Source organism: Sinocyclocheilus anshuiensis, unplaced genomic scaffold (assembly GCF_001515605.1).
Source record: "Sinocyclocheilus anshuiensis isolate Anshui unplaced genomic scaffold, SAMN03320099.WGS_v1.1 scaffold562, whole genome shotgun sequence".
In the NCBI taxonomy this organism is placed as follows: Eukaryota; Metazoa; Chordata; class Actinopteri; order Cypriniformes; family Cyprinidae; genus Sinocyclocheilus; species Sinocyclocheilus anshuiensis.
In genome coordinates this window covers 780226-797170 of record NW_015544158.1, presented here as the reverse complement: position 1 = coordinate 797170, position 16945 = coordinate 780226, and the positions used below count along the sequence as shown (strand labels likewise).

At 37.3% G+C, this 16945-nt stretch overlaps 1 protein-coding gene across 1 annotated transcript in view; it reads right to left on the bottom strand.

Annotated features, from left to right (window-relative positions):
* Positions 1 to 67: 67 nt before the first annotated feature.
* The window catches only part of LOC107695452 (DDB1- and CUL4-associated factor 6-like), a 32640-nt gene continuing 15762 nt past the window's right edge, over positions 68 to 16945 (bottom strand). Inside the window, exons 9-21 of the mRNA XM_016495354.1 lie at positions 13278 to 13394; positions 10871 to 11245; positions 9215 to 9388; positions 7585 to 7644; positions 5997 to 6249; positions 5088 to 5194; positions 4681 to 4993; positions 4455 to 4496; positions 3082 to 3220; positions 2736 to 2942; positions 2638 to 2658; positions 2226 to 2331; positions 68 to 1108 (exon numbers count right to left, since the gene is read on the bottom strand). Of these exons, the coding sequence (XP_016350840.1) occupies positions 1050 to 1108; positions 2226 to 2331; positions 2638 to 2658; positions 2736 to 2942; positions 3082 to 3220; positions 4455 to 4496; positions 4681 to 4993; positions 5088 to 5194; positions 5997 to 6249; positions 7585 to 7644; positions 9215 to 9388; positions 10871 to 11245; positions 13278 to 13394 (1973 nt within the window). The 3' untranslated portion in view covers positions 68 to 1049. The remainder of the gene's footprint in view (positions 1109 to 2225; positions 2332 to 2637; positions 2659 to 2735; positions 2943 to 3081; positions 3221 to 4454; positions 4497 to 4680; positions 4994 to 5087; positions 5195 to 5996; positions 6250 to 7584; positions 7645 to 9214; positions 9389 to 10870; positions 11246 to 13277; positions 13395 to 16945) is intronic.

Here is a 16945-nt window from a genome sequence, read left to right as displayed (position 1 = left end):
CAATATTAATAGGCTTCTTTGTCAATGGCTGCATTATTTGTTTGCAAACCACAGCGCATAATGCTTTTTTATTTTTATTTGTACTGTTAATAATTTTTTTATGGGTACTCAAGCTTTCAGTCATGTTTTGTTTGAATCACAACACATTTAATGTTTAAACTGTCCTCTGGTACATGGTTTGAAAAGGAACCGGAACTCAATCTGAAAATCTGTGGACAAACATTTAAAAAGATGGCTTGCATTCCTTAACAGTGCTGAATGAGTTTAGCATAGAATGGCATGCTAATAGACGAGGAGATATTTCATCTTAGCTTTTCCCAGCGATCACTAGTCACTTAGCAGAATGCTCAAGTCAACAGCTGCCACAACAAAGGCCATCTGTGCTGTTAGGAGAGAGAAACATGACCTGCCAACTAACGCTAGAACCATTTGGCTAGACAGCAGTGGGTTTTATGTATAGACGGAGTCAAAAACAGTTCTCATTTTAATAAACTTTTATAAACATTCTGCAGTGTAACAATGTGTATTGGCTGTTTTGGATAATGAAATATTGCAAGTAGTACCTGTAAATTGGGGTTAGGCAGAAGATCCCTGTGCAACGCAAGATTTAGTAATGACAAAAAAAAAAGCCATTTTTATACACAACATTGGTAAAGACTTAGAGAAGGGTATGTTTTTAGCAAACTCAAGCTTGACATGCATAATTCCTGGTATACAAACATCTGAGTTTTTCATTTGAGGCTACAATAAGATTTCACACTTAACACCGCTCAAAGCTCAACTGTTTGATTTAACAAATTAATATTGCACTTAAATACTCTCAAACACCAGCTGTCCAGTCACATCTTTCGATTTCTTACATATCTTGTTTGCATGAACTCCCCAGACGCAGTTTACTCTCATATAGAGTAATTAGTAAGAAAAGTCTCATTAAAAAATAATAATGCCAAAAACTGAACTAATAAGGAAATACTCTATTTTGTAACTTGTACAAATCTCAAATGCTCAAGTGCACTGTAGCAAAAAAACATTCACTTGTAGCAGGAGGGCTACTGTTCATCCTCGTTCTCTTGTCCAGAGCCTTCTGAACGATCACCCTCCACACGGTCTGAGATTAACAGAAGGAAAGAGGAAGAAAGATCGGTCATTTAGACACCTGTTCAAGGTGGTAAAACCAAAAGCTGGAGTAAGTATCCACTAATAAACACTGGCCAGCTAAAAAAAAAGCAGTGTAAATATCATTGATAAATGAGATTTTATTCTTCTTAAATTATCTTTAAAGATAATTAGAACCAAATTTCTTAGGTGTCTTTTACTTTAATGACAACAGCATTTAAAGGCACAATATGTAATTTTCGCAGCTAGAGGGCGCATATTCAAAATAAACAAAGAAGCAAAGGCGTAGTTTGATGAAGCTGTGACTGAATGTGGAATCATGGGAGTTGTGGTCTTCATCCCCACAGCCGATGCAATCCGATGGGACTCGGGCAGAAATCATGTTCATGGATGAGCTAATGATTTGTTAACGTAGTAGAATGAAGCAGGATGAGGCTGAAAGCCGTCGAAGTGAAACGAGGCCGCTGAACGAGTGTGACACACGGCTTGAAAGCAGCGGAGCTTTTATTATGCCACAGTCGACCGTTTCCGCTCCTTCCGGTCGTGCGTATGTGGGGAAAAAAGCAGCGCTGTTTTATCATACTAGATACATTTGAAAGTTCTGTTATAATGCTACTCTGTGCAGTCGTCTCCGGTCTATTAAAACGTACAACATATTAAAGCGTCTTTGGTGTTTCCATGTTTTCTACAAAACAACCGGAAATCGAGGGGTTATGACGTCATTGGCAGGCGACACAATGACACTATGGACACGGTCCGTGCCACTAGTTAAAATTGCTTATTTCTCTGGATTTAAAAATTCTTCGAAACATTTGGGATAATGTAAGTACACAAGTCAGCAAAATATATAACACTGTTCTAGTAGTTTTTGGATATTTTAATAAGAAAATCTTACATATTGTGCCTTTAAGCTGCATGAACTCTTGCCTTCTTTAAAAAAAAAAATCATACCGACCCCAAAAAGACCCCAGAAATGTTTTTATTTTTATTTAATTATTTTTTCCAGCTTTAAGTGAAAAAAGCCAAGTTTTCAATGTGGACTCGAGACTTTTGGATCTAATTGTATGTGTACAGTCAGTGAGTTAAAAAAAGACCACAAAAAAGTTCACCTGTTCTGATGTGATTTAATGATGCCAGCATTCTGAGCATGAAGGAAGCAGGAACAGTGATGGTGTTCCTCGTCTCTTCCAGCATTAACTCATTACGAGCAATCACCTACAGCACACAAACAAATCAGGATATTAAATCCACAAGTTTGCCAACTATTCACATGTAGATTTCTATAAATGGACACTTACTCCTATAGCTACAGCATAGACATACTGCCTTAAAATGCCTCTATTTCATATATAGAAAAAAACAGTACTTAGAGCTCTAGTGCACTCTACTGGGGATTTTAATTACATCTCGAAACAAACAGCAGGTCTGTGTTAGCACATGCATTTTAAATACATATTTTAAAGTCTAAAGGATCAAAACAGAACTTTATTCACAAATTCAAACAGAAAGCATTGTCCATACCTCTTCGGCAAGGACTCTGTTAAATGACAAGCATTAGACATGTACTTGAAAAAAAAAAAAAAAAAAAAGTCAGACCAAATGATGTGATTATCTAAAACAAAATCTTTATTGGTTCTCCGTCTATTGTTTTTAGGTATGTTTTGCTCACTGGGGTCATAAGGGTGAGGCTGCAGGCAGTTGACCACATGGTTGTCGGCCTCCAGCAGCATCAGGTGCTCTCCCGTGTGTCTGTCCCAGATGAAGATATGGCCACAATCCGAGCCGCTCATCACAAAGTTATTCCCCCAGAAACACGACTCCTTAATCTACATGTACAACCAGGTCAGTAAAAGCTAATGTAATATCTGTGTATGGTTCTTTGCAAAACATGACTAGAACTAGTAAGAAGTAACAGAAAGCTGCTTTTGTGTACAATATACATAAGACAATAAACAGTCAGCCTACCATGGTCCTGGAGTTGCGGTGGCCCTTGTACATCATCTTGACAGAGGGTCTCCTGATATTCTGAGTTTCACTCTCTTCCATCTCTCGCCGTTCTTTTCTCCTGCGGAACAGCTCCTGGATCCGAGCCGCGGCGGAGCGTCTATGAAAAGTGGAGCATGCAGAATAATGCTTATGAAAAATCAACTTTAAAACAGCAGCTCAACACTATATTAGTCAGGGATGGTCAAATTTTCATAAGCTTAAACAGTTTTACAATGTCTTACAGCATTGTGCGAGACACAATATTTGATCTGAATAAATTTTTTGCAGACAATCTAGATGCTTCACCTATCAAGCATTAACCTTTATGTGCGTTAAATTCATATAATTGTTTTTTTGATATTTCATAAATAAAAAACAGCTGAACTGCCTCAGAAAGAGCAATTATTGAAAATATTGAACATAAACATAAAAAAAGAAAAAACAACTATATTCAGTATTGCTTTATAAACCAGATAATTTTTCAAAGTAGAGGAAAACAAATGCACAGGAAAAAAGAAAGGGGGGTTACAGAATCATTAGATTTCTTCCAAATGGTCTAAGAGAAGTTCCCATGTGGCTTCAAATCTTTTTGGTGAGCTAAGCTTACTAAAACGTATATATCCGAAAAAAGCCAGATTGTGGTCAGGTTGAATGGATAATAGTTAAAAGTGATATTTCATGGAAATACAGCGCAACTTATAGAACTGTATTTTGGTAACAGTCTCTTTAAGAGAACAAAAGTTTTATTGAGTGAATCTGATGAATCGCCTTAGTTTGTAGAGAGTCGTGGAAGCACAGTTTTTTGACAGTAACTTGTATTTTTTGGAAATCGTGGAAAATATATACACTACTGTTAAAAAGTTTGGGGTCAGTAAGAATTCAAAAAGTTATACTTTTTATTCAGTAAGGATGCATTAAATTGATCAAAAGAGACAGTAAAGACATCTATAATAACATTTCCATTTCAAATAAATGCTGTTATTTTAAACGGTCTATTTATCAAAGAATGAATAGAATAATATCAAGCAGCACTACTGTTTTCAAAATATTTTTTTTTGGTGAAAATCTGAACTCCAAACAACTATACCTAAAGTAACTTGTACATTCGTGCATGAAATTAATTTGCTTGGTTAGTAACTAACCAAAGGGTCATTACGCAAACATTACGCAAACATTTTGTGCACTCTCAGGCAGTGAAGTTAACAGCAACTACTTAATTACATATATTATATAGTTAATAACATATTTTACACAGCCACACAATATGAATACCAGGTTAATTAAAATTAAATCAAATCTGCACACCTTGCAATTAGATTATATAAGTGGCCATCTCAGAAACATTACAGTACCTTATCATCCTATCACCTACAGCTGATCCTCTGTAATTAAATCTAATGAGAAGAGTAGCATTTTACTTATGACTGTCCAAAGGATAAACACTGTTTAACAAACATGCTCATGTTTTATGGGACTTCCCGTCTGTTATAATATTTGCCTACACATTGTGATGATTTGCATGATTAAACATCTCGACATGACGAGAGTCCATACCTCTGTCCCGGCCCTCCTCTGTACCTGGCTGAAGGGATAAGGATGGGGTCGTCGTCGCTGTCATCAGAGTCCTGATTGCGGGATGGTTGAGTCGAACCCTGACCACCCGTTCCTGCGGTCTCGCTCCTCCTGCACCGCTCACTCAGCTCCCCCGAACCAGCAGCCTGGAGCTCCTCTGAAGGAGCGCTGGGACGAGCCGTGTCTTCAGTAGACAGGCCCTCTGGTGGTGCCGCCAGTGGTGTGCTGTTTTGAGAGCTGATGGAGGTCTTTTCTGTGCCACTGTCTGCAGTTTGGCCCCCATCGGGTGTGGGTTGACTCTCTGAGGGTGAGCTTGAACCTGGTTATGAGAGAGAAAAGTTAAGATAACCTCCAAAATAGGCCACACAACCTACACAACTTCTGTAGCAATGGGCAAGTGGTTGTCGACTCACTTTGCTCTGAGGTTTGTCCTGTGGGCTCCTCTCTGGTCTGGCTCTCACTCACCTCCCCAGGCTTATGTCCTCCACTGCTGCCTTTTGCACCGGACGTTGGACTGCTCCTGTGCACAGTCGAAAAATAAAGTTTGTGATTTGTTCTTACAAAAAAATGCCATTCTTGAAAATAATATACTCACAATTAAATAAGTTTTTTATTTTTTTCAACTAGTATTTATTTTTATTTTATTTCAGCTTTATATCAATTAATGCAAATGAATTTAAATAGTTTTAGTTTTAGTTAAAATTAACAATATTTCTATTTAGGTTTATTTTTCAGTTTTTGCTATTTTAATACTTACACTTAAACTGATTTTACTTCATTTAATTGCCAAGGCAACAAGTTTTTTTTAAGTTGAACTAATTTCAACTAATATTTGTTTTATTTCAACTTTAATTTAACGAAAATGGTTTTTCAAAATTGTAATTTTAGCTAACAATAACAACATGCTTTAATTCTCAATGAAAGCATGAAAAAATGTACACTTCAAATGCAGGACCTTACGTACACAACACTTCATTTTGAGTTGAACACGACTGAAAGTAATGCCTTGTGGTTCAGTAACAAGTCATTTCAGGTTTTATCAGTTTATTTCAAAATAATATCTTGGGAATTTGTGAGCCTTTATGAGTGATTCATTAAAAGAACCAGTTCTTCAGAGTCATTTGCTTGTGAATTGGATCACACTAGTTGTACTGTATGCTTGTTGTTTGAACAACGCAACAGAAAGGCATTTCATTGCATTATTTTGTGGTACACTTTTTTTTTTTTTTTTTTATAAACTAGGCATTTTATAGCAATGCTCTTTAGAGCCTTGAGGGGGTGATTTGCATGCTGAGGTCAAGGCTGATTCTCTGGTCACTCACCATTCATCCGTGAAATCCAGTTTGATGGTGCTAGTGGTGGTGCCTTCAGTGCTGTAGTGCAGACTAAGGACCGGTTCTGCCGTGCCAGTCCGCCCAAGCCCTGGAGGAGAGCTGCCGCTCCTGCTGCTGTTGCCAGGGCTGGTGCCAAGTGAAGGCGCTGATGTGGATAGCACAGTTTCTGTAGTGTCTGGGGAAGCTTCACTGACACCTGTATTTTGATCACTGATTACATGTCCTGCTGCTTCTGCACCTCCTGGAAGGAAGACAGAGGAAACATGTGGGATGTAAAACTAAGTACTTTTAGAAAGAGTGCTTACCTTAGGAACATTACATTTGTCACAACTACAGTTAATCACAGAAGCAGCTTTTCTGAAATATTAGCATGTGATTATCGTGCCAAGTAGTGACCTCTAGTTCATTCTAAGCTTCAGATGCTCAGATTTCACTGAGAAATATTAGCATGTTTATTACTAGCATATTGGCACATATTAATGTGCCTTTTTTACATTACCATATTTTAGATCCCTTAAACCTACCCCATACCTAAACTTAACGATTACCTTACCAACTATTAATAAGCATCAATTTAGGAGTTTATTCAGGAAAAAGTTGTAGTTAACAGTTAGTTAATAATGAGAACTGGTCCCCAAACTAAACTGTGACCAAAAAGAAACAAAAAAAAGGTGAAAAAGGGTATGTGGCAAAGTGGGTTGCAGAGATAGACTTCAGTCTACAAAGAATTATATTAGAGTTTGTTAAAGTTCAACAATTGCAAGCAGTTAACTCAAAGCAAGGATTTAGCACAATGCAAGTTAAAGAGATTAAAGGGCTTAAAGGTTTCTTGTTCTGACAGGGAAAATGTGCAGACACCAGTATGGACATGGAGTAAAGAGGACTGCCGTAAAGAATCAATATCACCAAAATCAGTGTTTCCTTGGTTCATATTCCAAAGCAGAATAGCAAAGTCATTTTAAAGGAGTCATACCATACTTTTACTGTTTTTAAATCTTGTTTTTTTTTTATCCTAGTCAAAGACCATAAACAAGTGTTAATGTTATAGAACTTCATTTTAATTTATAACTAAAAAAACAAGAAAAAAGCAACAACTGAAAGTCTGTATTTCAAATCAGCGAATTAAAATGATTTCTAAGGGATCGTGTGACACTGAAGATTGCTGGCTGCTGAAAATTCAGCTTTGCCATCACAGGAATAAATGACATTTTATGACACCTTTAAGCTAAATTCTGATGTTACAAGCCCACATCAGTCTTGTGGAGGCTGAACTCATTATGTAGAGAGTGATAAGAAAAAAAAACGTGTCCCTGTGTACAGGACATTATTTGAAAGATGAGCTTTATATGAACTTGGCCCCACAGAAGGGGAGAAAAAGTATGTCCACTGACTGAAAATGATTCACAGAAAGCCTCTGTATCTTTCTTAAGTTTCTCTGTTTAAGGAGAGGCACATCTGCAGTCTTCTTAAGATGATTGAGGACAAGAGCCACTTCAATCAGAAATGCATAGAGCTCAGATGCAAGGGTGTGAAAGAAAATGAGGAAAAGGAGAGGAAAAAAGAGGGAAAGACGCACCCTGCTCCTCATCCAGAGTCATGGATCCAAGCTGTTTGTTTACCACAGATGAGGGAGAATCTGAAACAAAAATAAGAAGTACTGAACAACTGAAACAAAAGAGCCAGTACAAACATTTAAGTGCAGACCTAAATCCTCAGGAAACACACTGCAGCACAGGCAGGGTAAAGAAAAGAAAAAACCATCCCACAAAACTCAAAAGCCACAAACTTTGTAAAGATGAGTCTAGGAGGCTTAATTCTGGGTTAAAGACACAAAGCCAAGGGTTTCAGATTGGGTAGGCTGTTCCTTAAAAAATGTGAAATGACATCCAGGAGGTGAGCAAATACAAGAGCACAATTTATAAAGAACAAACTGATGCATAGCCTTCTTTAATGCAGTATTCACTTTCAGGCAGAATAAACAAGTCACACAGAAATTTGTAGTTCAGGAGTTGAGACTGATGGTGGCAGAAAAGTTTATTCAGATGCCAGACCTACGTTTACATTGACGGTGCTTTGCAGCGACAAAGCAACCAGAAGTCATTCATTTTTGGCGACGGTTTGCAAATACCCAGCAAGATGTGATGTCAGGATGTTGCTGAACTAATAGTGCAATGCTTTAAGCACAAAAAATACATTGCACACAGTAGGGTTACCGAATAAAATTAACTTTTCCTGAATTGCCTGGCTTCATAGACAACAAATATGTTCAGTTTGCCTCTAACCATTTCTACAATAACTAAACGCATCACACTCGCTGATAGCATTAAGAAGTATTTTGTGGAATATTGCAAAGGGAAGAAGAACAAGAGAAGGTATGAAAAGAACAAGATTAACATGGATCAATGTTCAAGGTTTAAATAGGACAACAACAAAAAAACTGCCAACACCAACCAGTACAAACTAGCATTATATGTAATTATGTGGTTGCATTCCAGGTCAAACAATCAACAGATGGCAGTATATGCATATTGTTTGACATCTGAGCTCTGTTCCAAGATCTACTGTAGTAAGCTGCCTCACTAACTACTGACTACACAGGCAGCTACCTTCTAAGGCCCTGTCCTAAATCAAGGTGCATTTGATGTGGACGCATGTCCGTGAAGTCAATTTGTCCCAATTGTCAATTCAGAAGGGTTCAAAAGTAAGATTTATTTTCTTGAAAAAAATTAATACCTTTATTCAACAAGGACAGATTAAATTGATAAAAAGTGACAGTAAAGATTTTTGCATTGTTACCAAAAAATTATATTTTAAATAAATGCTGTTCTTATGAAATGTCTATTCATCAAAGAATCCTGAAAGAAAAAAAGTGGGAAAGCAAAACTGGGAAAGACATGGCCATTGTGACTCTGAACATTTGTGATAGTAAGATTTTGGGCAGCTTTTGTGTCAGGTGTTTATCTGATGTCTAAAAATGTCACGTAGTTGGGCAGCTCCCTAAGTTTTGGAACAGAGTTCTGCTGTTGGTGAATGTGAGCGTGAATGACCAGCAGTTAGATGTGTGCGTGTCTGTGTGGAAGAGGGGAAGAGGAACACTCTCCATAGCCAGAGGTGCAGCAGCAAACCAGGACAGCCATGAAACAGGCAGCCAGAGGGGTCAGGATGTTAAAGGAGAGCGGGGATGCAGGCTGGGAGGAGACGGTAACCTGCAGGGGGGCACGCGTCAGCAGCAGCAGCCTGTTGGGCTGAGCTCTCTGGGCTGGAGGTCGCAGGTACAGAAGGGACTGAGCGTCTGCCCTGTCCAGGGGGGTCAGACAAGAGAAGCAGTCTCTGCAAACCTCTACACACTAAACTTACCGGCAGCCTGCGAGGACCATATTCTGACAGTGTGGGTTCAGAGGGAGAGAGAAGAGCAGGATGGGAAAGTTGATGGGATGGGGAAAAAGAAGAGAGGCAAATCATAGGTAAGGAGGAATGCTGGGTAAAAGAGCAAATTAAAGATTGAAGCTGCATGCTGAGTGATGTCAGACAAGACTGCAGGGTTTCATCACCCGTTGCAAAAAAAAAAGAAAAAAAAAAGCGTGCATTACACTCACACGTCTATACATGTTCTATGGTCATGAAGAGAAACGCACACATAAAAATGCCTGCAATGGCACGATGAGCAAAAAGGAGGTATTTATCATTATATAAAAAAAGACAAAAGACACTACATGTTGCATCCTGCTTCTGTTTGTGTGATTTTTGATGCAGGCCCTAACGGCACACAATGCTCAAAAAATAAACCCCACCTGAGGACAACAAATCAGTCAACACATAGGTCTTAAAAAAAGAAAGTGCATTGAGTTGGATGATAGAAAGATGTATAGCAGACATGGTAAATGGACCTATTGTATAAATGGAACGAGATGAATTTGTTCATTATAAGCACATCATCTTTATGAAGCAGAGATACAGTGACTGCATTTACATGCACAAGAAAATTTTTATTACTATTGGAATATGATCATATGGTCTGAATTAAGCCAATACTTTGGTACTTTTATACTTTTAAGACATTTGCACAACTATGGATCACATTTTATTTGGGATATCAACTGTAACAGAATGTTAAATTATATCAGCGTATGTCAAAAGCAATTCAGGGTGCTATAGTTTAAAACTGGGTTTGGTATAGGTTTTTAATTTTTCCGAAAGAAATCTAACAATGGCTGCATTTATTTGATCAAAACTTCAGTAAAAACAATAATATTGTAAAATATGACTTAAAATGAAATAACTGTTTTATATTTAAATATATTTTCAAATGTAATTTATTCCTGTGTTGGCAAAACTGAATTTTCAGCAGCCATTACTCCAGTCTTCAGTGTCACATGATCCTTCAGAAATCATTTTAATATGCTGATTTGGTGATCAGGAATCATTTCTTATTATTACCGTCTTATTATTGTTGAAAAGAGTTTGCTGAGATATTGCTGTTTAATATTCTTGTGGAAACAGATACATTTTTTTCAAGATTATTTGATGAACAGAACATTCAAAACAACAGCATTTATTTGAAATAGAAGCCTTTGTAATATTATAAATGTTTTCACTGTCACTCTTAATCAACTGATTGTATCCTTGCTGAATAAAAGTATTAATTTCTTTTAAACAAAATCTTACTGACCTCAAACTTTTGAACAGTAGTGTACAAGAGGACAAAAACACTTTTTAATAGCTGTGTAATATCTATTTTTAAAATAAACGCTTAAATAAAATATATGGACTTTAAATGGAATATTATGTGCATGTAAACATGTTATTGCCTCATTTAAGGATGAATGCACTCTTCAGTGTTTTGCCAATTGTGACAGACTTACCAGATAAAGCTGCCTCTCTAGATGGGGTGGGTGTGGCTGAAGGAGTGGGCGTGGCCGAGGGAGTGAGCGTAACTTCATCCTGGCTCCTCTGCTCTGTGTCTGGGGAGGAGAGGAGAGAGGAGGAGGCAGCACTTTCCATGGAGGATGAGCTGGAGGGGGCAGGGGCTGTCACAGTGGAGGAGGAGCCTGAGGAGGAACAGGAGATAGACTTGGGGAGAGGCTCTGCAGGTGCAGGAGGAGCAGCAGGTGTAGGCGGAGGATCAGAGGAGGGTGTCTCCACCTCCATCGCTCCTTCAGCTGAGACCTCAGTGGGCTCCTGTGCCTGAGTGTGTGTTTCTGAGGTCGCAAATGTCCCTTCTGGTCGAGCTGACGTACCTGGAGTCAAATCATCAAACCTTGAGCGTACTTTTAAGAGTAAGTTTTGATTTTGTGTAGTTTTTTTCTTTAAGTAGAGAACATTTAATAAGAAAATTTACACCCTTTCATGTGACACATGCGTGTCATACACATCGCGTATCTTGTCAGTGTCTGCGCTTGCTTGGCCATTTGTTGTGGAAAAAATAAGGAAAGTGTGTTCAAGCGCCAGCAGAAAACAGTGTAAAGAAATACTCTTTGAGAGAAGCGGTCTTTATCAGCGGAAGTTAAAAGCAGCTCATAAGTGTATTTACTTGTCTCATTAGTGTTTAGTGCAGTTGTCGTTGCTATGGAAAAAAATAAGGAAAGTGTGTCCAGCTGAATTAATTTAGTATTTTGTTAGACGGGTATAAAAAAGCTTAGGTTACCGCGGCAGCCGTCGCGTGACGGCCTCCTCGTGGGAAGACCGAAGAGTGTAAAGACCATCGACTTTGGATAAAAGCGTCTGCTAAATGACTAAATAAATAAATAAATAACATGCTTTGATGCATTGTTCAATGGCTGATGTTTATTGGCGAATAGGATCAAAGTTGAAAATGCCTCCATAGAATTCAATACATTGTGAAATCCCAATGTAAGTCACATGGAAGATTTTTAAGGCCCTGATATACTTCAAGCTAAACAGAAGAATGATCTGGTGTGACGTCATTTCAAAACAAAATCAGGTCCAAACTAAGTTGGTTTGGAATTCAAAACAGCTTGCCAAAGCAAACTTTCCGGAAAAGTTCGTTAACACATTCAAACTACCATTGGTCCATGAAGATTATTATATTATAACATAATAGGTAGGTGCTCTGAGGCTCTGCCTTCTTTGACAGACTGAACAGAAGAAATCAACCAGAGAATATTTCCACGTCAAAGTCAGACGCAAGTCAAAACAGGAATACAATGGAGAGCTGCTTTATTGTAGAACGAGAAGTTGTAATTCTAAAACCTGTGCTGTTTTACCTCTGGGTCGAGTTTGAGGACGTGGTCTGCTGCTCTGGGCCTCACTAGCCTCCTCGAACCAGCGTGACAACATGTCCGACATCCTCTGCATGAGCGATACATTTGGACTCTGCTCTCCTGCAAAGACAACAAATTTCTTAATAATCAGGGTTGGGGAGTAACGGAATACATGTAACGGCGTTACGTAATCAGGATACAAAAATCTAGTAACTGTAATCTGTTACATTTACATCAAAAACAATGTATTCAGATTACAGTTACATTTTGTAAAAAGTGGGAATACTATCAGGATTACATTTGTTTCATTTAAAATTAAATACATGAGTATTTTGACATAACGCTATATATTTAGCGCTGCTTCATCATAGTTCCTGGTTCTGTTGACACATGTTTACTCACGTGAGCTGCCTGCTGGTGCGTGCTCAAATAACACCCGTCTACAATTATTCTCCTCAAACGCGGGATGAGATGCTGCTACAGTTTATTAATTACGATGCTTCCTGCTGTGAAAAACGTTTTCATGTCGCTTTGGATAAAAGCGTCTGCTACATGACTAAATAAATAAATAAATAACATGCTTTGATGCATTGTTCAATGGCTGATGTTTATTGGCGAATAGGATCAAAGTTGAAAATGCCTCCATAGAATTCAATACATTGTGAAATCCCAATGTAAGTCACATGGAAGATTTTTAAGGCCCTGATATACTTCAAGCTAAACAGAAGAATGATCTGGTGTGACGTCATTTCAAAACAAAATCAGGTCCAAACTAAGTTGGTTTGGAATTCAAAACAGCTTGCCAAAGCAAACTTTCCGGAAAAGTTCGTTAACACATTCAAACTACCATTGGTCCATGAAGATTATTATATTATAACATAATAGGTAGGTGCTCTGAGGCTCTGCCTTCTTTGACAGACTGAACAGAAGAAATCAACCAGAGAATATTTCCACGTCAAAGTCAGACGCAAGTCAAAACAGGAATACAATGGAGAGCTGCTTTATTGTAGAACGAGAAGTTGTAATTCTAAAACCTGTGCTGTTTTACCTCTGGGTCGAGTTTGAGGACGTGGTCTGCTGCTCTGGGCCTCACTAGCCTCCTCGAACCAGCGTGACAACATGTCCGACATCCTCTGCATGAGCGATACATTTGGACTCTGCTCTCCTGCAAAGACAACAAATTTCTTAATAATCAGGGTTGGGGAGTAACGGAATACATGTAACGGCGTTACGTAATCAGGATACAAAAATCTAGTAACTGTAATCTGTTACATTTACATCAAAAACAATGTATTCAGATTACAGTTACATTTTGTAAAAAGTGGGAATACTATCAGGATTACATTTGTTTCATTTAAAATTAAATACATGAGTATTTTGACATAACGCTATATATTTAGCGCTGCTTCATCATAGTTCCTGGTTCTGTTGACACATGTTTACTCACGTGAGCTGCCTGCTGGTGCGTGCTCAAATAACACCCGTCTACAATTATTCTCCTCAAACGCGGGATGAGATGCTGCTACAGTTTATTAATTACGATGCTTCCTGCTGTGAAAAACGTTTTCATGTCTGGAAATTTCACAGTTATCTTGTTTTCAAAGAGGATAAAGGAAATAACATAGTTGTACAGCGTAAGCTATGCATGAAGACTCTTGCTTTAACAATGGGTACTCAACCAACTTGAACATTTGCAGGTACGAGTCCAACTAGCATGGAAATCATCATGTTAGCTAAAATTTAGTGTTTGTTAGTGACTTAAAATTCCATGGTGTGCATGACTGCACACCATGGAATTTTTTTCTAGTGGAAAATGAGCCTGAAAATGTAGAAATTAGCATGAGTCTCCACACAGTCAATGAAATAAAGAAAGATAGCATTTCGACATGTAGGCTTATTTTAAAATAGACTAATATGTATATGGTGTAAATTTTGTGTTTTGTAATGTTGTGTACTATATTTATTTTTACTTGTACATGTTACAGAAATAAAAAAAATAATAATACAAATAAAACTGCAATACTAAACTGTATAGCCACTACACTAGATGTCTGCATAGCCTTTTATATAAATATACAGGCTGTAATATCTAGATAGTGAAACAAGACACGATTTTTAATAGTTTCAAATACTACTAGTTTTTACTGTAGTTTTTATTAGTTTTAATTTTAAAGTCATAGTTAAATAAAAGTACTTAGATATTTTAGAAAAAGCAAGTACTTAGTACTTGTAACGAAGTAATCCAAAAGTAATCAGATTACATTGCTTTTATATTGTGGTACTTGGATTACATTACTGAATACTTTTTTAATGAAGTAATTTGTAACTGTAACGGAATACATTTTAAAAGTAACCCTCCCAACCCTGTTAATAATCAATATCAAACTAGACCAGAACCTCAAATCTTTCCATTCACAGAAAGCAGAAGCACTGGAAGCCTGCTGTTTATACTGAATACTTTTTTAATTAAGTAATTTGTAACTGTAACGGAATACATTTTAAAAGTAACCCTCCCAACCCTGTTAATAATCAATATCAAACTAGACCAGAACCTCAAATCTTTCCATTCACAGAAAGCAGAAGCACTGGAAGCCTGCTGTTTACATCAAGAGCAAGCTGCAATATGCCAAGAAGTAGCCAAGTGAAGCAGTTTTTGGACTAATTCCCTGTGAAAAGCTAACAAGCTCCCCTTAGACAGACTAAGTTGTTGATATACATAGTTGGAGATACTGAGGGAGATTAAAGATGTATTGAGAGACACTAGAGACTGTGGGGTTATAAACATGGAGGAGAATGCCAGAGCGGACAACAGTTCTGTTCACAGAGGAGACAGTGAAGATGAAGTGGATGTGCAAATGAGATGTGGTAAACAACTATGGTAGACAATGCCTTGATGCTTTAACATTTTAACAGTTTAAAGTTAAGTCTTACAGACATTATTGATGGGGTGTGCCTAGGAAGTGCTGATAAATAAAATAAAATAAAAATATTTTGGATTAACTATGAAATGCTGCTTATATAAAAATATGCTGCTTTATACAATATTTGTCAGTCCAAAATGCCATAAATAAAATAAAACAAATAGAAATAAAAAAATATAAATAAGTAAATAAATAAATAAATATATTTTCATATATTTAAAAAGGCTGGAAAAGCGATGACACTTTGAAATAAACTATTATAATGACATTTTTTAAATATACTATGTTTTTGGTTATTACAGTGGTATAATTGATAGCGTTTTACTACAAAGTACCACATAAAGCCAAAAGCATGGAGCTTATAGGTATTAAACAGTGCAGGACAGATTACACTTCTCAGGTTTTATAGACTTTATTAATAATAATAATTAATAATTTAATAATAATAATTTATGCATTTAGCAGACGCTTTTATCCAAAGCGACTTACAGTGCATTAAGGCTATACATTTTTTACCAGTATGTATGTTCCCTGGGAATTGAACCCACAACCTTTTGCGCTGCTAACGCAATGCTCTACCACTGAGCCACAGGAACACGATTATTAGTGACGGAGTGTGGCTTTACAACATCTGTTAGCCCAAATTGCCATAAAATAAATAATAAAATAAAATAAAACTTACAAAAAGTTATAAAATAGATTATTTTGGTAAAACCAAAGTTGTATTCAATTATAATGATATATTTTTTTTTTAATTTTCATTACAGTGGTGAAATTTACAGCATCATGTTATTACAAAGCACCCAAAAATGCCTTGAGCATGGAGTTCATAAGTATTAAACACGGTGCAGGATGAGGTACATGAAGGAATTTAATACTGTTCTCAAATCCCCAACCCTTTGTGGGCAAAAGTAATGTTTGCCTCAACATCTGGAAAATGTTACATCAATTTAATCAGTGATTTGTGATTTCTGACAAATACAGTCGGTATAGAAAAGAATCACCACCTTTAAAATAATCACATTTTGTTGCTCTGCAGCCTGAAATGAAGACGGACACAGTTTTTGTTTTATCCAGCTGTATTTACTCAGTGCATCTTATAACATCCAAGTGAAAGATAAAAACAACAACATGTCATAAAAAAATAAATAAATAAAAAAACAGAATCACCGAGTTAGAAAAAGGACCACCCCCTTGTGCCAGTATTTTATTGAACCACCTTTTGCTTTAATTACAGTCTTTAGTCTGTTGGGATGCGTCTCTGTCTCTACTAACTTTGCACATCTAGGCTTTGCAATATTGGCTGACTCTTCTTTGCAGAACTGCTCAAGTTCAGTTAAATTTGATTGGGACCATTTGTGGACTGCAGTCTTCAAGTCATTCCACAGATTTTCATGGGGTTTAAATCTGGGCTCTGACTAAGCCATGCAAGGACATTCACCTTTTTCTCCTTCAACCACTGTGTGCTCAGTTTTGCTGTGGGTTTGGGTCATTTTCATGTTGGAAGGTAAACCTTCTTCCCATTGACAACTTTCTGGCAGACGGCAGCAGATTTTCCTCAATAATTTGACAGTATTTTGCTCCATCCATTTTTCCTTCTATCCTGACAAGTGCTCCAGTCGCTGCTGCAGAGAAACACCCCCATTACAGGATATTATCACCTCCATGCTAAACTGTAGGAATGCTGTTATTTGGATGGTGAGCTGTATTGGATTTCCGCCAGACATATCAGAATCAGAATGAGCTTTATTGCCAGGTATGTTTACACATACGAGGAATTTGTTTTCGTGACAGA